The following is a 24,989-nucleotide window of genomic DNA, read 5'->3' as shown; positions in this document are numbered from 1 at the left end:
TCTGCAAGGAATGCTTGTTCGGTGAGTGGGCAGAGGGGAGTGAAAAAAAGAGAGGGCGGGAATGAAGGAGAAATACCACGGGGATTTAATGTAGGTGGATCTCCAGAAGTCTCCCATCAGTTTGACCACCCATGTTCTGGCAAACAAGATAAAAAACAAGCGCGAAGCGTTCTCCCATCTGCAATAATACACTCGTTTTTATAGAACATAAATCGCCTACAAGATATAGAACAGGGATGGCTAACCTTTTCCAGGCTGAGTGCCCAAAGCGTGCATGCACAAACCCCCAAAATGCAATGTGTGTGTGGCCTCCGCGCTTGTGCTCACCCATGCATGTGTATGCACTCCCCGCATGTGCCCCACCCTCTCACGCATGCATCCCTGCATGCCCCCTGCCCCCTGTGCATGCATCCCCATGCATGCATGTGGCCCCGGCATGTGCCCCCCCGCATGCACAGCAGAGACCCTAAGACCAGCTGGCCGGAACCTGCTGAAACCCACATCAGAGGTGGGTTTCAGCAGGTTCTGACCAATTCTGGAGAACCGGTAGGGGAAATTTTGAGTAGTTTGGAGAACCAGTAGTAAAAATTCTGACTGGCCCCGCCCCCATCTATTCTCTGATTGGGAGGAAATGGGGATTTTGCAGTAACCTTCCCCTGGATTGGGGACGGAATGGAGATTTTACAGTATCCTTCATGGATGGGAATGGAGATTTTGCAGTATCCTTCCCCTGCCACACCCACCAAGCACACCCACAGAACCGGTAGTAAAAATTTTTGAAACCCAGCACTGGCACACATGTGCAGTGGACCTGAGCTGAAGCGACAGCTTGCGGGCCCACAGAGAGATTCACCACCAACAACATATAGAGATTGGAATATGCCTGCAGGTAGAGACGTTCAACTTGTAATTTATCCAGGTGGGATCTTGACATTAAGAAACTTGAGGCTGCCCATTCTCTCAACAAAAATGAGTTTTGGAACCACCACGGAAGAATTGAACCCTGAATAGATGAAATCCTAGGGAACCACCCTTGATCTTAGCCCAAAGGCCAAGGAACATGTCCAGGATCTTGATCTTCAAATCAGTCTAAGTGGGCTTCTTGTTTAGGGACCACTTCATGGGGCCTTATCAAATGAGGTGCACAGAGGTGTGGACAGAAAGTCGACTGGATAGGCACAGCCATATGAGGCAAGCTCCGACTGGTTCGTTTTTTTTTTTTTAATCTGCTAGTTTCATCTTTCCATTTGCAAGAAGGATTTTTATGTTGCTACACAGCACTTGGTAAGTGTCTCATGTTCCTGCAGCAGACCAGGATGTGCTCCCGGTAACCGACATCCTTTTCTTTGTTCTTCCCTACTGGTTTCTTTCTTTCTTTCTTTCTTTTTTTAAAAAAAACTTGACTGGCCCCTTTGGAGCACAATAGGAAAGAAACTCCATGTGGCGACTGTGGAGGAGAAGGTGTGGGTTGGGTTAGCATGGTAACAAGGTGTTAGAAATTCTGTTTATATATAGCACCACAGAGCAAACAAAGAGTACAGTCACCATGTGCTTTACTGCTCAACTGCTTTACTGTAACCATCCCAGACAAATAGGTTGACAGAATAGCAGAGTCGGAAGGGACCTTGGAGTTCTTCTAATTTAGTTCAACCCCCTGCTCAGGCAGGAAACCCTATACTATCCCAGACAAATGGTTGTCCAATCTCTTCTTGAAAACCTCCAGTGATGGAGCACCCACAACTTCTGCAAGCAAGCTGTTCTATTGATTAATTGTTCTCACTGTCAGGAAATTTCTCCTTATTTCTAGGTTGGTTCTCGCCTTGATTAGTTTCCATCCCTTGGAAACTAATGAATGTTTCCCAAACTCAGCAACTTTGAGTGGACGTCAACTCTCAGAATTTTGGAAGTTGAAGTCCACGCATCTTAAAGTTTCTGAGATTGAGAAACACGGCTCTACAGCATCTTGACACACGACACGTGAACACACAGAGAGGTGCTCGATAAGACAGACAAATTGAAAAATGAACCATAAAATGGCTGTGAGAATACCTGCACTGAGCTGTATCTATCCTCGATGAAGTTTTGAAAATCCCACTGGCCTACATTTTAGAGATTCTGGAGCTCAGCAATTGCACCCTTGTTAATGTATCTCTGTAGCCTTCGTCTGCCGCGGCCCACTCCCACTCTGTTCCTACCTGATCTTCCTCACAGTTTAATTTGCCACCATAACACAGAGCTGACTTTTTAATGAAAATAGTACTTAATCCAATTTGCACAAAGTCTCCCCTTGAGTTATTTTGAGGCCTCGCTCGGCTGCATGTCTGCCTTGGAGCCATTTTCGATAACTCGGGCAATTGCCTTTCCTGATTTGCAAGTCAAATCTAAGTGCTATATTGGGAGAATCAGACGTCTGATCTCTTTGCTGCTTTCTGTTCCAGTTCACCTTTTTATATCCACATGAGTCAGTTTATAGCTTCATAGATACACAGGCATTACTCGTTTAGTAACCACAAAGGGGACCGGCTACTCAGATGTTAAACAAAGCAGTCACTAAATGACACCTCGACTGTGCTTACGATCTTACTCCAACTTTCCTTTGCTTTACAGACCTGGGAAGGTCATGTAAAGCTCAATGAGCCTTGATGGCGCAGCAGACTAAAGTGCTGTTAAGTAGCACCAGCTGCCTGCAAGTACTGCAAATTCAAATCTCACCAGGCTCAAGGTTGACTCAGCCTTCCATCCTTTCGAGGTAGGTAAAATGAGGACCTGGATTGTGGGGGCAATAAGGTGACTTTGTATAAAAAAGAACACCGCTTGGGGGGGGACCGAAAGCCGTACTAAGCAGGTATATACAAAAGTATGAAGGCTATTGCTTAACGCATTGTAAGCTGCCCTGAGTCTCCGGAGAAGGGCGGCATATAAATCGAACCAATAAATAAATAAATAAATAAATAAATAAATAAATAAATAAATAGGACGATTGGTCATAAGACCATCACCATTATAACTGCAAACAGTTGCTGTATGAGGCAGTCACTAAGCAAGAACTATATACCTTGTTTTAAAAGTTTTTATTTGTTTGTTTGTTTGATTTCTGTAGCTATCAACTCTGGGGGGCGGGGTTTCACAATTCAGAAACATAGATTACAATTAAAATTGTAAAAACATTTTAAAACAACAAAAATGGCAAAAACCACGAAAAATCTAAAAAAAAAAAAGCATTAAAACTCAATTTTAATGAATTTCCTACCTTTCCCCTAAATTGAGTAGATGAAGCTTTTCTTGTATACAATCTAGTGATAAAACTGCATTGGGAGCGGAGCAGCCTAGAAACGCTATACACACAAAAATCAATCGATCAATCCATAAAATCAGTTAGCTACCCATTGGAAAACTTCACCAAACCTCCCCCCCTCCTTACATGATTATTAAGCCCACAATCTTTTATCTCTCTGTCCAGCAGCTTCTTTAATCTCTGGCTCAAATGGTTTTCTGAAGCCAGTTTAGAAAGCAAATTACACAGCTCTCCCCTCTTTAAAGGCTCAAGTGATGGGCCATAAATAGGATGCAATTCTTTTCAATCAATTTAACTGCTCCTCTTCCCAAGAGTAAAGATACTGGAGTAAGGGCACCTGTGCAAACAACATGCAAAATGGAAAAATACAAACAAGAACAAGGACGGTGGGCAGAGGAAATGACAGTCGAGGGGAACAGCGATGTATTATGGACATTATTGAGGGGAAAAAAATGTTATAGCAGTGCTTCGCTGGGGAATTCTGGTAGTTGAAGTCCACCCATCTGCGAGCTGCCAAGGTTGAAAAACACTGCTACAGGGTGAGAGAAAAACCAATATATTTTTTTCCTGTAACCTTGGAATAAATAATGATTCACTTTACATCCTTTGTTTAAAATATTTGTCTTCCAGTTTCGCTGTCCCAAGCAGAGAGTTTTTCCACGTTTTTCAGCCAACACAAAAATTAATGTTTCTGCAAAAGGAGCGCAGATCAGAGGGGGAAAAAAACCCCTGTATTTTATTGCTGACAATAGAATATTTGTATATATGAATTTCCTGAACAAATGATCGTTTGTACGTTCTACAAAGGCCAGAGGAATTGAAGAGAAATCTGACCGGTGAAGCAACATAGCATGATGCTTAGCAACAGATCAACAGAAAGAGCGACTTTCTAGAAGAGATATTTTATTTCACGGCATACAGCATGACGCTTTTTGTAAATTATTTTCCAAAGAAATACAAACATTTCCTGCCTGTCGAGAAAAGGAGTAAAATTTTAGTTCTAAACATGGCTCTTTCAGAAAACTATCTTGTGTCCGGACAGTGTATATAGACCTCATAAAGCAGTCATCATGTCAGAGTTATTTTGAAACAATCTATTTTTAATTTCTTACCAATACTTCATCATGTCTCTGGCTTGCTTGCTTTCTACTGCCAGGTAAGACTTTAAAATACTCCTCGGAGATGGCCTGCTTTCAGTGCTGAATGTTCTTGCCGTCTGCTCCATTATTTAGCATTTTTCCTGCGTATCGGAGATTGCTCTGAAAGTTCATTTTAAGGGTTGGAGTAGCCAGTAAGATTTGACTTTTAGATGGAAGAGATTCAGGAGTGGGATTCAGCCGGTTCGGACCAGCGAACTGGTAGTTGCGACCCTGGCACTATGCCATCCTATTTAGCCACATTTTTAAAGCCATGTGCATGCATGAAAGCCGCGCGCGAGAGCAAAGCACATGTGCAGAAGGCCGCATGCATGCATGGAAGGCGCACACTCACATTTTCGATGCTGGGCGAACCGGTTGTTAATTCATGTGCCACCCACCTCTGAAGAGGTGGCCTCTCAGAGCATGAGAAAAACAAAAAAGTTAAGACAAGAGAGAGAACCAGTTGATATTTTTGCTGCTTTTTATTCCAGTTCAACTTTCCATATCTCCATGAATAGGTTAAGGGAACGTACGTGCCAGTCGTTCCCAACTCTAGGGGTCTGTGCTCATCTCCGTATCAAAGCTGAAGAGCCAGCGCTGTCCGAAGACGTCTCCGTGGTCATGTGGCCGGCATGACTATACAGCAAAGGTGCATGGAACGCTGTTACTTCCCACCAAAGTGGTCCCTATTTTTCTACTTGCATTTTTTACCTGCTTTCGAATTGCTAGGTTGGCAGAAGCTGGGACAAGGAACGGGAGCTCTCCTTGTTACATGGCACTAGGGATTTGAACCACTGAACTGCCGACCTTTCGATCGACATGCTCAGCGTATCAGTCACTGAGCCACCACGTCCCATGAATAGTTTAGTATCTTCATAAATAGAAGTAGCCCTCAATTTACAACAACTGAGACCAGGGCAGTTGTTAAGTGAGCCGTACTTGATTTTACAACCCTTTTTGCCAAGCGAATCGCTGCAGATGTTAAGTGAATCACACAGCTGTTAAATGAACCCAACTGCCCTTGTTGACTTAGCTTGTTGGAAGCCAGCTGGGAAAGTTGCAAATGGCACTCACATGACCCCAGGATCCTGCAACAGTCATAAATACATGCCAATGGCATCATCAGTGATAGAAGAGGTTTGCAGAAAGGAGGAAGAGAAGAATAAGGAGGAGGAGAAGAAGAAGATGGAGGAGAAGGACTACTGTGGAGTCCTTGATGCTTGGTGGTTTTCTTGCAGATGTTCATGACCCAACTAGATAACATCATCAGTGCTAGAAGGAAGTAGGGTTTGCTCTCATTTTACATACTAATGGTTTGCTCTGTCAGTGTTGGTGGGAGTAGACTTGGTGCTTCCTTGATTGGGCTGTTATTTGCGTCTCGGTAGTTGGCCTAGTGTTAATCTTGGCATTAATCTCATCTCAACTGGGTGTTGATTGCTGGTGAGGAGGTGTTCAGGTCACACAAATGCACTGATAAAGACATTTTCCAGTGAGAGTTTTGCCCGTGGGTTGGTGCATACATTTACTAAGTAGCATTCTACATTTAGAGGCAATGTGTCCATCAGTATTATGGCTAGGAGGCACCTGGTTGACCTTCAGGGAAATTAAAATACTAGATTCTGGTCACAAAACAGCTTCCCTTCTTAAATTCCTTTTTCTTAACAGAGGATGTTTTTGTTGATAAGCGTGCTATAATTAGCTTAAGGGTACGCAATGCTAGCACCAGGAATATTATTCAAATATATTGCGCTCGGTCGCTGCTGAAACATGAATTATTAAACAGAAGGCTATTTGGTCTTCTCATTTTTTTCCCCCCAACATTGTATGCAGCAGACAATTTCTCCTGCCTTGCAGATTTAAAGTTTGCTGTTGAGGATTTTAAGAATGAAGAGATGGAATAGATTTCTTTCTCTGGATAAGTTGGCATTAACAATGCTTGTTTTCTCTTGCAGGTTTAAGTTGTTCCCACCTGCTAGTACAGTGATGGCGAACCTTTTCGGCACTGAGTAGCCAAACCTGAAGGCGTGTGCATGTGTGTGCGCCAGAGCGCCGGAAACCAGAAGAACAGCTGGCCAGTGCACATGTACATGCCGGCCAGCTGATCTTCGGGTTTCTGGCATGTTCAAGCGTGCCAGTCAACTGGTCTTTGTGTGCGTTGGAGCACCGGAAACACGAAGACCAACTGCCTGGCATGCACATGCCTGTTTTTTGGTCGGTTTCGGCCATTTTTTGGACCATTTTCAGGGCATTTTCAGGCTGGGTTTTGGCCGGTTTTGGCAGTTTTCCGGCACCCCGGTGCCTGTGAAGACCAGCTGGCTGGTGTGCATGTGCACCGGAAACAAGAAGGGCAGCTGGCGATGGCACACATGCCCACAGAGAGGGCTCGGAGTCTGTGGTGAAATCCAAATCTTTTTACTATCGGTTGTGTGGGCGTGGCTTAGTGGGCATGGCAGGGGAAGGATACTGCAAAATCTCCATTCCCTCCCCACTTCTGGGACCAGCCAGAGGTGGTATTTACTGGTTCTCCGAACCACTCAAAATTTCCGCTACCGGTTCTCTGAACTGCTCAAAATTTCCGCTATCGGTTCTCCAGAACCTGCTGGATTTCAACCCTGCTTTGAGTGCCACCTCTGGCATGCGTGCCATAGGTTCACCATCACGATGCTAGTAAATAGGTATAGTATATATGAGAGGTCCATGAATATTTAAAAGCACAGAACATAACGTCTTGTTCAGAGAACCTTCATGTGAAAGGAGGCTATGAGCCGTTTGGAGGATCAGAGCACAGAACTTGGAAAGCAAGTTTTGAACTTTTTGAAGAAAGAAGTGGGCTGTTATTATGTGGGGGAAGCAAGCTTACAGTCCACTTAGAAATTCTTTGGTGTAATTTAGCAGCTTACTTACACAGTCTTGGGTGATTCTATAAAGCTCAAATGCTGACATAGGGTTAATCAAATCATTGTCGCTTAAGCCAGGGTGAGGAAAACACTAGGAAGGGGGCGAAGAAGATTAATAGGTGTCCTCTTGAGATTTTTTGGAAGCACTTTTAAAAAGTTACAGTACATGCAGGGTTATATTGCTCCTTCTTGTTGAGCTTTCAGGGTAAACAGACAGGCAACACGAATAGATGAGCTAAATCACGTTTTTTGTAAGTTTACATGAACAGTCTGAAAGTTTAAAAAACAACTTTCCACTGCCCTTTTTAACTGCTTGATCCATTCGGGTGGGTCCTTTCTCAGTTTCTTCCTCTAACCATTAAGCAGTTGTGGGTTCCTGCCCCTCTTCTGTAGCTGCTTCCTAGACAGCATCTCTTCTCTCTTCAAGGTCACCCACACATTCCATTACAGTTTAGAGACAGTTGGCATCAGAATATAATTGATCTCCTTTCCTATGCCCAGATAAGAGTGATTGCCCTGGGTTCTATTTAGCAATTGTCCATGGGGAACTGAGGATAGTTGTCTAACCCTTTAGATGTCCAGCATAAACTAATTTGGGGGCTAATTTTAAAACAAAAGCAGATTACAGATTAACAGAGTTGGAAGGGACCTTGTAGGTCATCTAGTCCAACCCCCCGCCCAAGCAGGAGACCCTACACCATTTTTGACAAATGGCAGTCCAGCCTCTTCTTGAAAGCCTCCAGTGATGAAGCTCCCACAACTTCTGAAGGCGACTTCTATCCCATCAATTGATTAGGTTTTAGGTTTTATTTGATTTATATACCGCCCTACTCCCGAAGGACTCAGGGCAGTGAACAGCCACAAGATAAAATACATAAATACAAAATTTAAAAGCAAAATAAAACCAAATTAAACAATTTGGCCCAAGACAGATTTAAAACACCCCAAGCTTCCAGTAGGAGGCTACTGGTGGCAGCAGGCGGTCCCGTAGATAACCAGGTCCTAAGCCATGGAGCGCTGTAAAGGTGGTAACCAAAACCTTGAAGCGCACACGGAAGACCACCGGGAGCAAGTGCAGCTCGCGCAGGAGAGGTGTTACAGGGGAATGCCATGTCGCTCCCATAACCACCCGCACGGCTGCACTCTGCGCCAGTTGGAGCCTCCGGGTGCTCTTCAAGGGGAGCCCCATGTAGAGACCATTACAGTAGTCCAGGCGGGAAGTGACAAGGGCATGAGTGACTGTGCGTAAGGAGTCCTGATCCAGAAAGGGACTATTTGTTTGTTGATTGATTTGTTGTTCTTTGATTGATTGTTCTCACTGTCAGAAAATTCCTCCTTATTTCCAGGTTGAATCTCTCCTTGATCAGTTTCCATCCATTATTCCTTGTCTGGCCATCAGGTGTTTTGGAAAACAGCTTGACCCCCTCCTCTCTGTGGCAGCCCCTCAAATATTGGAAGACTGCTATTGTGTCTCCCCTGGTCCTTCTCTTCACTAGACTAGCCAGGCCCAGGTCCTGTAACCGTTCTTCCAAGTATTTATACATGTTTTTGGCTACTCCTTTTGGGTTTTAACTTGGTATCTTCAGCACACGAAAATAACTGAGCATGCTTCCATATGTTACAGGTCAAACCGAACATACATAATAAGTTCAGCTTTTCCTCTCTGGACACACATCCACTGGAGACTTTTGGGAGGCATCCCACATGGGGGGCCACCAAAGGCCAGCATCCCCTGTGCTTTCAACATGAGCAAGGGAGTTTCCCCTTGCCAGAGCTGCCTTTCCAGGCTCTAGCTGCTGTGTCCGATGAGAATTCTGCTCCAGTGCTCTGTCTGCAAACGTGCCAAGTTGAAAAGTCTGTTCCGTTCTTGGCATGCATCGGAGGAAAGACTTTAAAATTAACAGTAGCGCCTTCCTGCCTATCAGCCAGGTGGCGGAAACTGAGATGAGAATATTCCATCCTTCTGGCAGTTTTGCTGAAGATCTTGGGGGGTTCGTTTCTCTGTTTTGCCAACAAATTTGGTAGGAAAACTCAACAGGGTTACAAGGCCTTCGACTTATGACCACAAATGGGACTGTAAATTCCATTGCTAAATGGGATGATAGTTAAGTGACTCATGCTTGATTTCACGACCTTTTTTTGATATGGACATTACGGAAATTCAACTTTTCCGATTGACTTTGTTTGTCGGAAGCAAGCCGTGAAGATTGCAGATGGTGATCACATCACCCAGAGACTTAGTAACCATCATAAATATATCTTCTTCTTCCTCCTAGCATATTCCTGCAGGTGCAGGGCCCACTTTTCGGATCATTGAATGCCACTTTGCACTGTCAGCTGGGTCTCCGTGGCGCAGGCTCGTGGCTTGCATATCTTTGTTGATGGCATCTTGCCATCTGTTTTGGATGCCTACAAGGTCGCCGGCCATTGACTTTTAATTGGTAGGCAGTCTTGGCCACTGTGGAAGGTGCTGCTCTCTGGATGTGTCCATATCAGTGGAGTCAGCCTTCTCTCATCTTCTCTATAATTGGTGCCACACCGTCTTAAATACATGCTGCTTGTTTGTTGTTTGAATTTTGATCAAGCGACCATGGAAACGCCATGACGGTCACAACCGTAAGGACTGGTCCTGTCACTTATTTCAGCGCTGTCATAACTTTGAACAGTTAAATGAATGGCCCTTAGTCAGGGATATCAAGCTCTTTTTTACTCAAGAGTTCAGATTAGTTCTCTTCCTGGTTTTGAAAGAACTGTCGGTCTTTTTATAAGCACAATTCCTCGAACTTTGAAAGTTGACAGCGCACAAAGCTCAAGTTAAAAACCAGGAATAAGCAGACAGGATGCAATTGAATAAGAGGTCTTCTACGTTCCACTGAAAAGACGATTCCCGCGTTGTAAAAGCCATCCAAGAAGCCAGATTTTGGAGGATTTCTAGCTTCCTGTCTGGAAAAGTTGGAGGATCATGAGCATTGCATCGACGGGATGTAAAGATCTACCTTAGAGGTAGAATAATTGAAGAAGATGATGATGAGTGAACAAGAGTTGCAAACAGGAGATGGCATTGGAAAGTCCCTGTCAATTGTAAGAGAAGAACCTCTTCTGCCTGTCCATTCTGCAGCTTTTCATAGGCAGTCCCAAATGTTTGAATATCGGTCTGTTTTTCTTTTCTTTTTTTCCCTTCTCCTCTTTATTCCTCTCTCATTTTTCTTAATTTCCAACCATTCATACCATCTACACCACACTTTCTAATATTCTGTTTCCTCTTTCTCCTCGAGTTCTTTTGTTAATTTGTCCATCTCTGCGCATTTTAAATTTTTCCTAATTAAATCTTCTGATGGTGGATTTTCCTTCTTCCAATTTTGCGCACAGACTATGCGGGCTGCTGTCAATATATGTAGTATCAAATAATATATTATTTGATCGATCTGTTTTTCATTCTGGTCCTTGAGGTCAAAGAGCATAAGCCCGAGGTCAGACTTTTGGCACCTCGTCCAGTAGATGGCAAACATACCCAGATTGCAAATGTTCTCTGCAAACAGGAAAACTGGGTTAATTACACCATTTCCACGGATTTCCCCCCTCCCTCTCCTTTCCTTGCTGTAAAGCTGAAGCCAAGGTGGACTATGCTATCTAAGATTCATAGAGGTTATTTTGGGGGGGGGGGGAATCCAGTTTTTCTTCACAGGTGCAACATGAATTTTTAAGAAGTAACAGTAACAGAGTTGGAAGGGACCTTGGAGGTCATTTAATCCAACCCCCTGCCCACGCAGGAGACCTGTACTAGGGATTCGAACCGCCAAACTGCCGACCTTTCTGATCGACAAGCTCAGTGTCTTAGCCACTGAGCCACCTAGGCAAGGCTTTGTCTTTCATGAATTAAATTCAGGTATCAGTCTTGCAAACTCGCAAAGGGGAGATATTAAACGGCGAAAAACTCAGACCATCGAAAGGGAAACCAGGAAATTTTATATATATATATATATATATATATATATATATATATATTAAAAAGGCTGCTTTAAACATTTGCAGGACCCAGGCAAAAATTTGAGTTTGACATTTCTGGAGCCTTTCCCCTCAACCCTGGGGGAAGTTGCTTTTACCTTCACAGAAAGGCAAAAATAAAAATAATAAATAAAATCTCCACAGGAATGAGAAAACAGCCTGAAATCTGAAATAATTTTTGGTAAAATAGAGGCCTTCACTTTCGCAAAAAAAAACCTTCCCACGTTTTTTTTCTAAATTAATTTTTTTTTCAAAACACACATTAAATTACTTTTAAATGGATTAAAATTAATTAAATTAATTTTAAATGGATTAAAATTAATTAATTTTTTTAAAAATTAAAAGCTATGTTAGATGAGAGAAGACCTAATGGCTGAAGGAATAAAAATAGCACTAGATAAAATAACGGATTTACAACGAGCCCCCTATTTCAAATTCATTATTTCAGCTATTATTTATTTCCAGGGCTCCCCAAGATGAGGGGGAAAAAAAGCTCCGCCCCCTCAGAGGCGGGGAAAACCTGAGGTAACGCCCCTTCCCTCGAATCCCGTGACCTCCTCGTTCCCGCCGTTTGCCTCCGGAGAAGCCACGCCCCTCGCCCTCCCTCGGAGCGACGTCAACCGCCCGAAGGCGACTTTCAAAACGGACCAATCGCGGCGCGGGAAGGGCGAAAAACAACAGTCGCTGCGGCCAATGACGAGAGGGAAACTCAACGTCCCTCCGGTACGCCCTCGCTGATTGGCCGCCGAGGCTCCCGTCCCCCCAAGATGGCGGCGCCCAGCAGAAGGGAGGACAGCGCTCGAAGCGGAGGCGTCTGAGGCGCTTGAAGGGGCGGTGGTCGCTTGCGCCCCTCGCGGCGGGCAAGGAGGCAGCCCCCACCCCCACCCCTGTTTGGCGAAGCGGGGACGAGGCTGCGGCCTTCCGCGCTCCACGACGTGAGGGGGACGCCCCCCCTCGGGGGGAGGGGGTTCCCGCGCGCCCTCCCCTCCCCCACCCAGACCCCCCCTCCTCAGGATTTTAGGGACTCCCTTCTTGCTCCCCTCCCTCGAAGGACCCCCCCCCGTTTTTTTTTCTGACCCAGGGCATGAGCTGCAAAATACTCCCCTCCCCTTCTTTGAAAGGGGTCCCTGAACTGAATTAAAAGGCTGAAAGCAAGAAAGACAAATATTCCAAATATATTTTCAGCAAGGAAGACCCCCCCCCTCGAGGGGGACAAGAAGAGGGAGGAAAAAGCATCCCCCCACCCTGATTTGGTGGGGGGGGGTCTTGCCCAGGCTTCCATGGATGGGGCTTAGTGTTTTGCAAGCCCCCCCATCCCTCCCCACTGTCTCAATTTGGGGCGAGGACTGGTGACTCTTTGGGGGAGAGGAATCGTCCAATTGTCCACCCGAGTGAGGCTTACCCACCTCCCAAATTCGGACTGGCCGGCCTGCTTGCCCCTTGATGCCCAGCGAGTAAAGACTTTTGCAGGACTTGGTTGCCAAAGCATTTTAAAAGTACAAAATTAGGGAGCCAAACGCACATGCGCCTCTCCTTCCAGCTGCCTTTACGAAGCCGCCGTGCAGTTGGCCTCAGCTGGTTCTTGGCCGTCACCAATTCTTTGAGAACTCCCGTGATGGATCTAGTGTTCCTGGTGATCAACGGCATGGGGATGGTGTTGGATCTGCTGGTAATCCTTCTGGACATCAACTTCTTCCTTGTTTCCAGCTTCCTCTCCGTCTTGATCTGGCTCCTCGCCTTCATTTACAACCTGCCCAATGCCACGGTGGCCTGTCTGGGCCAGTTCTGGAACGGGATCCTGGTCGTCGTGTTATGCATCGCGGAGGCCTTGTACTACTTGACTCTGGGCTCCGTGCACGCTGTCCTCAACTTGTTGAGGGGACTCTGCTCCAGCATGGAGAGTTTGAAAGTCCTGGGCCACCTGTTCACCCACCTGGGCTTGAGAAGCAAAGAAATTGTGCACCGAGGCTTCTGGAACCTGATTGGCTCTGGTCAGACGCTTCTGAGACAGATGTGCGAAGTCTGTGCCATAGCTATGAGCCTTGTGGCTTACTTCATCAACAGCATAATCAACATTTGCCTCATTGGGACTCAGAACCTTTTTGGTGTGGGGCTGGCCCTCTGGGACACTATAGTTGGCCCCTTTCTGAGGATCACAGACCTCCTGGTTGCCTTTCTCGCTCGCCTCTCCAGCAGTGCCATTGCTACAGCCATTCTCCTGTGGACTCCCTGCCAGCTGGCTGTTGATCTCCTGGCCTCAGTGAGCAAGCTGTTGATCAATGTCTTCTTTGTCAACCTGTATGGCATGGTGTTGCTCTCTGCGATTCTTATCACCAGCATCTTCATCCTGAACCCTCAGCTGACTTGGACCCTGGCAAACCAAGTGGCCGGCTATTTGAACACGATGCCTTCCTACCATCGCTTGCTCAGGGACATGCAACGCCTTTATCACATCGTGCTCTTGTCCCTGGAGATGCTGTTGAGCTCCCAGACATGGCGTAGGTTGGCAGACTGGGGTCTTGAGGTGCTCAGTTGGAACAGGAACATCTGGGCAGGTAACCAGCAGGCAGAACGAGAACCGCCGCTGGCGCTTGAAGCTCCGCAAGAAAGGGCAGGGGGAGCTGCTGTGGGACAGAGAATGGCTCTAGAAGAACCGTATCCACGAAGACAAGGACCAACTGGGACCCAACGTCCCCGCCAAAGAGGCAGCAGGGACCAGACCAGAACGGACAATGATCTGGGAACAGCCACACAACAGCCTCAGGGGGAAGGACCAAGTGTCTCCCAGACCAAAACTGCAAAAAAAGAGCAACTGAATGCTTTGGAAGAAGACAACGACCCATGGCGGCTTCTTAAAGAACAAGAAGAACGGAAGAAATGTGTCATTTGCCAGGATCAAACCAAGACAGTCCTCTTACTGCCCTGCCGGCACCTTTGCCTGTGCCAAGAATGCACTGAGATCTTACTGCAGCAGGCGATTTATCAACGGAACTGCCCGCTGTGCAGACAAATGATCTTGCAGACTCTCAATGTCTACCTGTGAGCTCCGGAGGAAGCAGCTTGATCTCCTTCCCACGTGCTTTTTGCCAAAGCACAAGAGGTCCCTGGCCTATGGACCTCTGTAACAGCTGGTAAAGGCTCTCGGTGTCAACACTGAGTACCCCCCCCCCCTTTTTAAAAAATATTTCCAGGGACACTAGTTGCAATTAGCGGAACCTGAAAAACGCTATGAATTGTTTCTTTGCACTTCTGTTTTTATGGTTTGTTGCTTTCATAAGGGAAAAAGAAAACACCCCGATTGCTGATCACAGCTAATAGTTGGGAAACTTCCTGTTGTGAGAGGTGGGTGGCGAAATCATGCACCATATTCCGATGTGAGGCTAAAAGAGTCTTAACGGCTGTTTTTCATCCAGGGTACAAAAAGCACAGGTGCTGGATTCCCAATATGTTGGGTTTTCTATCAGTTGGTGTTTGGAACAAAGACATCTATAGGATGAACAGGTCTGAAAATATGAATCAGATAATTCTGCTTCTATTATTGGAGTCAGAATGTCTCCTGCCACTCTTTTTATTTTTTAAAGTTCATTGTAACTTCACTTTTGGATAATTTTATTGATCTCTGTAGAACATTGCCTGACTCACGTAACACACTTATTATTAAGTTCTGCTTCTAGAGAAGTCTATACTTCCAAACCTTAATTTTGAGCAAGAGTTTGGTGTCTACCCACCGAAGGGGATGTTAACCTTGTGTGCATTTATCACAGCCACGCATTGTAAAGTTTCACAAGGCACAACTAACGCCTTAGATTCTAGCTCTTACTGACCATCTCGATGTCCAGTTTTATGCCATTAGTCCAAATATTATTTCCAAGACTGTGTGTATGTTTGTCCAGATTCCTGAGAAAATAAGATGGACACCGAATGTGTAACTGTAAGAGCACATAGATGCTTCGTTGATTAGCTTATTACACTTAAGGAAGATCGTATTCCATCCACCGGCATGCAATTTCCACAGGTTATCTATGCAAAATAGTACATTCCAGCTCTATTGCACAACTCTTAATTCCCTTCTTCCCTCCTCTTTTGAGGATAATTTTGGGGAACCTAATAGTACCAACTACAGTCTGCTAGCTAGCAAATGGAAGCAGCAGCGGAAGGTAAAAGTGAAACTGATAGATTGGGCCAGTGAAAAGGCATTTTACAATTCCTAGTCTGCACTGGTTTTAGAACATGGTGAAGTAAGTTCTAGATGTCAGAATTTAATTCTGGAAAGCAGAATTGCTGGGGATTTTAAGGAGACATTGTAGATCACGGGGTGTCCAACCTTGTTGATTGAGGGATTCTGGCTGTCCACAGGTCTTCAAGCTACCAAGCTCAGATGCCCCTTTTGCAGCTCCTGTAAGGGTAATTCTAAGGAAAGAAGGCAGTTGTGATTACAATGGTTTGCTTGGGTGAAGAGAGATCATTGTTTTCAGAGGCAGTCATTAAAAATCCACAGGACTGCTTGGAAGGCCACCCCAACTGTGCCAATTGTCGGGCGATTAAGTGCACCATCTAGTAGAATCAGTTGTTTTCTTTAATGTTTGAATCGGGGAAAAAAAATATTCAGGCTGAAATCCCGAAGATCTTTGTTCTGGGGTTTGTTTGTTTTTTTTCTTTTTTTGGAACGGCTGAATTATTGATAGCTGTTCCGCCTCTAAATGGAACCTGGTTGAAACCACAGCTCGAAGTGGCTGGATCCCAGCTATGCAAATGGGCCGAATTGCAGCAGCCTTCGCAGAGTAGAGGTTTGAGAACGTGGCACCTTTTTCTTTGGAATCCAACCCTGCTGATTTTAAGAAGCGTCTCTTTTTCCAGGAAGGTTTTGCTGAGAAGGCTGAGACTCCCTGCGGAAAAGTTGGGTGTCGCTAACACAGGCTGGGAGGGCAGGGGTAGGGGCGGGGGCTCAGTGTCCGTCTTGAGTAATGCATATCAGAGCTCCCCTTTTGAGATGTTGCTTGACATATCTTTGGAGATTGTGCAGTTCAAGTCCAAAGCCTTCAGGGCACTAACTTGCCTTTGCACAAAGCAGATTTTTTTCCAGCATTTAAAAAAAACAACCACAGAGTTCCTATCCTGCTAGATTCGGATGCTGAATTCGGCTGTAAACATTCTCAACAGCAGGTTTTGAAGGGCTTTCAGGTGTTCCGTCCAAATTCAAGGAAGAAATCTCTCTCTGTTGAGAAGATTTACTATCAATTTGCAAGAGGAACATTGTATAAAGTACAATTTGCTGCGGTCTGTGTCTCTCTGGTTGCAGGTGGATGAGGATCGCAGTCCAGGCCTTTGCTGTCCTTTGGCCAATCTTGGCAACATTTTTCCACCTACCTGAACCATTTGTTTTCTTCAAAACAAAAGGAGGAGCTATTTTTATTCATGGATGCAACCTGGTTTTATTTTTCATCTGCATCTGCAGCCAGGGAGACATGAAAACCCCAGCCATCGTCTACGCTTGTTTTTAATTTCGTTTTACTTGAAAGTCTTCTGTTGTTTTGTTTTCTCTAATCTGATTTTAAACCTTAGAATTAAATTGGCAAAGCGGCGCTTAACTTGTAGCAGAGAACTAAACGGAGTTCCTTTCATTTTGGGGGAGGAAAGCTGCAGGATTCTCGGGAGCTGGAGGGGGTAAAACGAGGGAATTGACCGATTGCTAAACTTGAGTGCCTTAATGCTGGCAGTGCTGAAGGCCTGTGCTTGTGGTGCCTGCAAAGGAGGATCTGTTCAGGTCAGAGAAGAAAAATCCAATGTGAATAGCAGCAGGCTGGATCCAGAGACACAACATCATAAATAAAATAGGCTGTACAGCTTCCAGATTCAAAGGGGGATCTGCTTTTTTTTTTTATAACACTTGTGCTTTTTGTAAATGCTTCCTATAAATTAAAGACAGAGGCTCTAAATAGACCTTGACCATCCAGGAGTCAAGTAGAGGTGACGGTTTAAAGCAGGAGCCTCCAAACTTGGGAACTTTTAAGAACTTTGGACTTCAGCTCCCAGAATTCCTCAGCCAGCCGTGCTGGTCTAGGAGTTGGAAGTTCACAAATCTTTAAAATTGCCATGTTTGGAGACCTCTGCTTGAAAGGCTTTTAGTGCCCCACCTGGGACAGCCCAAAGATTTAGGTTCATCTTCTCTAAAAGTTGTTATTCTTTGGAGGGTGTGCTAAAGCAGGGGGTCTCCAACCTTGGCAACTTTCAGACTTGTGGACTTCAACTCCCAGAATTCAACTCTGGGAGTTGGAAGTTCTCAAGTCTTTAAAGTTGCCAAGGTTGGCCTGTGCTAAACCATCCTCCCGAACTTACTTGGGTTCAGGGTTGAAGATAATACCTTGTTGTTTAATCCAGTCCTTTTTACCTGCAGACTAGGAAGAGAGTTCTCTGTTTTTGTTTTTTTTTAATGTTTGAAGATTTAAGGCTTTGCACGTCCTGATCTGTACTTGAGGATTTAAGAGAAGTTAGAATAAAATATATTCTTCCTTGCCTATTCCACCTGTTTCTGAAGAATGTCCGTCTGATTTTATTCAACCTGTGAATGTTTAATCACGTGCAGGTAGTTCCACAGTGCAGAGACTGTTGAGGGAAAGTTGGGGGAAGAGGAAAAGATAAAGCGTAGTTTTTAACAGCGGAAGTGCCTGCTCTGCTTGTAAAGAGGTTGCCGCTTGCTCCTGATCTGTGCCTTGTCCAAACTGCTACCCATTCCGAACCCCTTCCTGTGCGTTGTTGTGTTCTCGCAATCCGACTGCCTCTCTGGGGGGACCACTTGGTTGCTTGGGTTGAACTTCGCATTATGTAAATGACTTGACCAATTAAAAACAAAACAAAACAAAAAGAGCTTTTTTTCAGAAAATATATTCTGCTACTCTTTTTATTTCTTAATTTTTTTTTTTTTTCAAGAGATCAACACTCTCTGGGTCCTTTTTAATTCCTTTAACACGTGGGAAGTTCTTTATGCTTTCTGGGTTTCTAACAGGTTGCAGAAAGAACGTGGCTTGGAAAATGTGTGGGAATCACAACTAGGATGAAAGATCAGCCTTGGGCAAATCACTTGGGAACTTCTGGCATGCTTCTAAGCTATGATTTGTTGAGCAAATCCCAAATACTGGGTTCCTATAATATGCCATGAATCATTACTTATCAAACACAGCTAGGGAAGGCAAATCTAAAGTACATTAAGGCAGCTTTAGTTCAATTATTTGGTAATTTGATCATATCAAAGGAAATTCATTTTCTGTAGCTATTGGGGGTTGTCATGTCAGTTCCAGCATCTGAATGAAGCTTTGAGGTTGGTCCTCCCCATTCCTAGATTTAATCCCTAATCGCGTGATGGCGAATCTATGGCACACGTGCCAGAGGTGTTACGCAGAGTCCACTCTGTTGGCACGCGTGCTGTCACCCCAGGTCAGATCTCCGTGGCGTTTCTTTCGTGAGCTTCTGTTTCCCTGCAAACGAAACTGCCGGTATTGGGATGCCCTGCCTCCTGCCAGCCAGCTGGTCTTTGGGTCTCTGCTGCGCATGGGCACATGTCCGCATGCGTGTCGGTGCATGCACGTGTTCATATGAGTGCACACACCTTTCCATTTGGGCATGCGCACATGTGCAGTTTGGGCACTCTGTCTAAAAGGTTTGCCATCACTGCCCTAAAGGGAAGATCCTTTTTCTGTATTTTGGGTGCTCCTTTGAGTTAAATTCGAATAATTGCTTTGAGAAGGGGAAATCCCTTTTTGACGCACAACTGAAATCCAGCCAGACCAGATCCTGATGGTTGGGGTGGCCCCTGCAAGTCTCTGCAAAATTCGCCCGAGATGGCAAGAACAAACTCAAGTGAGTCACTGGAATTCTCCACCAGACAAAGCTGAGTGGGATTGAAAGATAAGTGTGTGAGGGGTGGGGGGTGGGAAATGCTGGTGAACTTACTAAAAACACACACTCAACTGGTGGAAACATTTGTGAGTTGCAATCTCGGTTTCTTCAGTTATAATGGAGCTTATCCTCCAGCGAGGTCTTAAAATCACCCGCCTGAATTGAGAAAACTTGGAAGAGGAAGCTTGTAAATCATTTGCTGAAGCGGGTTGTGTATTCTTTCCCAGTTCCTTCCCTCTAATCTGATGATACCAACTTTTGGGAAAAAATAAAGGGAGTTTTCCTGTTTTTTTGTGCCCTCTCCGCTGTTTTCTAAGCATCTTTATTTTCCATGAGAAACGCCATGTTCAGCCATCAAAACGGAATGTGACCAGCAAAATTATTATGCGCCTATCTGACTCGTTTCATCTTAAATGAAAGAATCTGAACCGGACATCAGAAGCATTTTTGAGACAAAAAATGTCTCAAAAAAAAAACAACAATCCCTATCTGTTGAGGTAATCAACACAGCATCCAAGATAACCCTAATTTATAGTGGTGGTGGAACAGCGTGTCCCTTCGAAACTTGCCTCCTCCGTGCCCTTGCTGATATTCCATAAAGAGCCATGTGGTTGGCTCTTAATGACCTCCTGAACTGCTTCGTGGAAATTTCCTGAGGATGATTACAAGACCACAGCAAAACAAATCCAGCTTATCGTCAACGGAATCACCCGCTCTCTGCCAGAGAAAACACGGGTCTGTTGAGAGCACCCTTGGCAAGAGATCAAGACTGCCTTGGGGCACGGTTGGAAACTAACTGAGGAGAGAACCAACCTAGAACTCAGGAAAAATTTCCTGACACTTAGTACAATTAAATCGGGTAATGACTTTCCTCCAGAAGTTGTGGATGCTCTCCAACACTGCAGGTTTTTAAGAAGAGATTGGACAACCATTTATCTGGAATGATGTAAGGCCAGTGATGGCTAACCCATTCTGGACCGAGTGCCCAAAGCACGTGTGTGCGAATGCGCTTGCCTGCACCCGAACTCCCAAAATGCAATGTGCGTGTGGTCCCCTGCATATGCCCCGCCTTGTACATACATGTATGCCTCCCCGCACATGCCCTGTCCCCACGCATGCGTGGCAGAGACCCGATGACCAGCTGGCCGGCGTGAAGTGTGCAGGCATATGCAGCAAAGCTGAACTGGGGCGACAGCTTGCATTCCCGCAGAGGGCGCTGCGTGCCACCTGTGGCCACCCGTGCCATAGGTTCACCATCACGGATGTAGATTGTTCTGCTTGAGCAAGATGTTGGACTAGAACTCCCAAAATCCCTTCCAACTGTTACTTTACTGTTTCTTAAGCCTCCCTATTGGGGCTACTCAAGGAATATAATTCTCCCCCTCTGACTGAAGAAAGCTTTGCATGATAAGTGATTGTTCCTTCTTGCCTCTTAAGGCCACTTGGCCTCTGAAATATCAGTTCTCTAAATCATGGCTGTAAAAACCAAGAAATCCAGCACTTCCCAAATACATTCGTCATTCTGCTGTAGTCACTTGTTGCACCACATTCATTGCATAAACGACAACTGGTGGTTCCATGCCTTCATTCTTCCATTCCTTAAAGGTACAACTAGTCCTTGACTTGCCACCGTTTGCTTAGCGATCGTTCAGTGTTATAACAGACTCTCCAAAAGCCACTTACGACCCAATTCCAGAGTTCCGACGGCTGCACGTACACTCCTGGGGTCGCGTGACTGCGTTTCGGCAACCGCTTGGCAACGGGCTCACCTTTACGGCAGGTTGCAACATTCTACAGTCCCATGACTGATTTATAACACTTTTCACAAATTTCTGGCCTTTTCAAGTGTGTGTTTTTTTTTTTACCAAAAAAACCCCCACGCCCATAGGAATACAATAACTCCCTTAACGGCTGCAAAAAAGTAGTGAAATTGCATCTGGTCATGTGACTGCCTCAAATTAATCACGGTCGTGAGTTACAATGGAAATCCTTACAGTTGTAAGTTGAAGACTATAGCCTGCTGCATTGGATATTCACTGGCTACCTGAAGCTTAGCATGATATAGAATAGAAATAGAGAATAGAATAGAATAGAATAGAATAGAATAGAATAGAATAGAATAGAATAGAATAGAATAGAATAGAATAGAATAGAATAGAATAGAATAGAACAGAACAGAACAGAACAGAACAGAACAGAACAGAACAGAACAGAACAGAACAACAGAAAAGAAGAAGAAGAAGAATAGAATAGAATAGAATAGAAGAATAGAATAGAATAGAATAGAATAGAATAGAATATACAGAATTGGAAGGGACCTTGGAGGTCTTCTAGTCCAACCCCCTGCTTAGGCAGGAAACCCTACACCACTTCAGACAAATGGTTTTCCAATCTCTTCTTAAAAACATCCGGTATTGGAGCATTCACAATCTCTGGAGGCAAGTCGTTCCACTGCTTAATTGTTCTAACTGGATAGAAATTTCTCCTTAGTTCTAGGTTGAATCTCTCCTTGATTAGTTTCCGTCTGTTGCTTCTTGTCCTGCCTTCAGGTGCTTTGGAGAATAGCTTGACTCCCTCTTCTTTGTGGCAGCCCCTGAGATATTGGAACACTGCTATCATGTCTCCCCTAGTCCTTCTTTTCATTAAACTAGACATACCCAGTTCCTGCAACCGTTCTTCATATGTTTTAGCCTCCTGTCCCCTAATCATCTTTGTTGCTCTTCTCTGCACTCTTTCCAGAGTTTCCACATCTTTTTTACATCATGGTGACCAAAACTGAATGCAGGATTCCAAGCATGGCCTGTATAAGACAGAACGATATCAGTGAAGCACCAATCAAGGTTTGAAAATTTAAGTTTCCAGTGTGCTTGTGGGTGTATATGAATCTCTGTCCTTGCAGGGAGGGAACTATTTTGCCCTCTACTTTGAGTAGCAAAATACTTTGGTCCCAATTTTGTACCATGGAAGTCAATATCACTTCAGCCTCCCTCCTCCAAACATCAGTCAGTTCATACATGCAATTCATTCTCTCTCCATCAGCATTAGCAATCCGGGATCTACATAAATTCCCATGAGTGACCCGGCCAGAGCAAGGGAAATCTGGAGGAGGAAACTGTGCTGGGCAGCGTAAGGTCGTTTTCCTCCACTGCAGCCCTTCTCTAAACATTCCTCCTTTTTTTCTCATCCAGCTAAGGGCCCCTTTTTTGAATATATATATATATATATGGGGGGGAGGGGGATACAAGTTCAAATACTTAATATTTTCCCCGGATAAACTTTCCTGTTTCTCTTCCTCATTCTAATATCTGTGTCTATTTATAATGGAGGGTAGAACATGTTCTAGTCCCAGTGGAATTGACTGTTTTTAAATATATGTATATATAACCCTTTCAAACTTGTGGGAACAAGAGATTGTAAAACAATCCTCAGAAAACATATCTGATTTGGCACTAGATCAAGAACATGGAGTGGCATGCAACAAAATATTTCCTTTTTGCCTTGTGTGTCTGTTTATCCTAGACTGCGTCTTGCGTAAACAGGTGACAATCACCGCTGGGCTTCCAAATTTCCCTGCAACTCTCTTCATGGCTTGATTTCCAACAGCTATAAAGCAGAACTTGGCCCTCAGTTGTGAGCCAAGGTTGCATTTGCTGTAAGCAACGAGATTGCATTGCTTCTTCTGGACAACACTTCCGATGGTGTATAACCCAGTGGTGAAATCCTGCCAGTTAGTCCGGTTCGCGCGAACCGGTAGTGTGGTTTGGCAAACTGGTAATGGCAGCGCGAGGCTCTGCCCACCTGCCCAGATGTTGTTACTTCCTGGTTTTTAACCGTCTGCTCATGTGCAAAGCCTTCTGCACATGTGCAGAGGGTAAAAAGAATCTGACGTGACTATGGCGATGTGCGCACTTCCAAAACGGTAGGGAAGTAGATTTCACCCCTGGCATAATGACTGTGGATGCTTCCTAGGCCACCTGCAAATGGATGAGATGGTCAAAATTGTCACCTGATTGGCTAATCATTGGAAACAGCTTCGTTGAGGATGCTCTTCCTGGACCTTTTGTTTCCCAGTCCTTCTTGCCATAGCAGAGATTGTCTATAGAGCGTGGCCAAAATCAAGTTAATGGCCTGCCCAGTGCAAGAAAGCTTTGGTCATTTGTACGGGCTTTGGATATGCTGGACATCGCTGGACTGCTGCCCTCTCCATGCCTAAGATGTGGGAAGAGAAAGAACGTCTTCAGACTTTCACAGAAGAGGACCACAGAAGAAGACACGCCAGCCAACATCTCACTGATGTTGAGACTGAGCATTCGAGAGCGAGGAAGGATGTTAAATGTTTCGGTTTTCTTGGATATAAGTAGATCCTGATTCACTTGAGGGACGAAGGAGAGAAGGAAGGGATTGACGTTGAGAACCGGTGAGAAGAAAATGGAGAAAACTATGGATGTGTTGAAGCCCATGCTGTTGACTGAAGTAACATTGTTCTGCTGATGTTTGTCAATTGTTGGTTGCTATCATGCAGAAATGACAGATGAAGTCACTTAATACCTGAATGTTCACCAGCTGTCCATTTGTTCCAAGTCGTCGCTAATATTCCGCAGAGAGAAAATTAAATATTTTTCTCTTCCAGCAACTCTATTGTTAAGTCAATGTTTACTCATGGCTTGGTTCCTCCACAAGGAACAAGAAGCAGAAAGGTACCGATTGATACTAACATGTAGATCCTTTTTTTGGGAAAAGTTCTGGACTTTTGATTCTGGAGCACAAAAGCAGCTGTTAAATAGCTAATCATCCTCAGAACAAGTGGTGGAACATACCTTGAAGGATAAAAATGTTTTTTTTTCTGCACAATCTGGGGCAGGAAGGCGAGTGAGAAGTTGACCCCTTCCAGTTTCTCATGCGGTCTTCTCTTGCAGATCCTCCGTGAATGGTTTCAGCAGACCCGGAAAAGCCACAAATGAGCTACTCAACATTTGTGCATGTTATGAGCAGAGTAAATTAGCAACAGAGTTTTTTGTTGGTTTTTTCCCCCAGGAAAAGTTGAGAATCGTCAAAGCTGCCCCAGATACATATTTTCTTCTGGGACAGAGGAAGATGTGCAGCTGGACCTCTCGACAGCGACACAAAGAGGGGGTTCCCTTGTGGGGAATGGGATCAGAGAGATCCAGGCGGAAATCCTCGCTCAAATATTGGAGCTCCCTGAGGGAATATGGGGGACTTCGGTCCAACTTTGATTGATTTGATGTTATCCTGCAGAATTATTAGCGTTAAACAAAAGGCAACAATGCCTTGTCCTGCCTTGTCAGAACTGTAAAAACTAGGTAACACCGTGGGAGTAATAATAAAGGTATCAATTCCGCCTTCCAGGGGTGAAATCCAGCAGGTTCTGACAGGTTCTGGAGAACTGGTAGCGGAAATTTTGAGTAATTTGGAGAACTGGCAAATGCCACCTCTGGCTGGCCCCAGAGTGAGGTGGGAATGGATATTTTGCAATATCCTTCCCCCAGGAGTGGGGAGGGAATGGGCATTTTGCAGTATCCTTCCCCTGGAGTGGGGTGGGAATGGAGATTTTGCAATATCCTTCCCCTGCCATGCCCACCAAGCCACACCATGGCCACCAAGCCATGCCCACAGAACCGGTAGTAAAAAAAAATTGGATTTCACCACTGCCACCTTCTACCATCTTGTAGCCACAGCTCTCAAAATGTTCTCGAGAACTTCCGAGGAGGCTTTCAGAAAGGACAGTCTGTTGGCTCCCTA

General features: G+C 44.9%; 1 protein-coding gene across 1 annotated transcript; it reads left to right on the top strand.

Annotated features, from left to right (window-relative positions):
- Window positions 1–11,849: 11,849 nt before the first annotated feature.
- On the top strand, window positions 11,850–18,198 carry RNF26 (ring finger protein 26). Its single transcript, XM_034407205.3, has one exon. It carries the CDS (start codon window positions 12,859–12,861, stop codon window positions 14,377–14,379), a length of 1,521 nt encoding a protein of 506 aa, XP_034263096.2. The 5' UTR covers window positions 11,850–12,858; the 3' UTR covers window positions 14,380–18,198.
- The last annotated feature ends 6,791 nt before the right edge of the window (window positions 18,199–24,989 follow it).

The sequence above is a fragment of the Pantherophis guttatus genome, chromosome 9 (genome assembly GCF_059756535.1).
Source record: "Pantherophis guttatus breed Tessera chromosome 9, ASM5975653v1, whole genome shotgun sequence".
Lineage (NCBI taxonomy): Eukaryota > Metazoa > Chordata > Lepidosauria > Squamata > Colubridae > Pantherophis > Pantherophis guttatus.
This window is presented reverse-complemented; position numbering and strand designations above follow the sequence as displayed.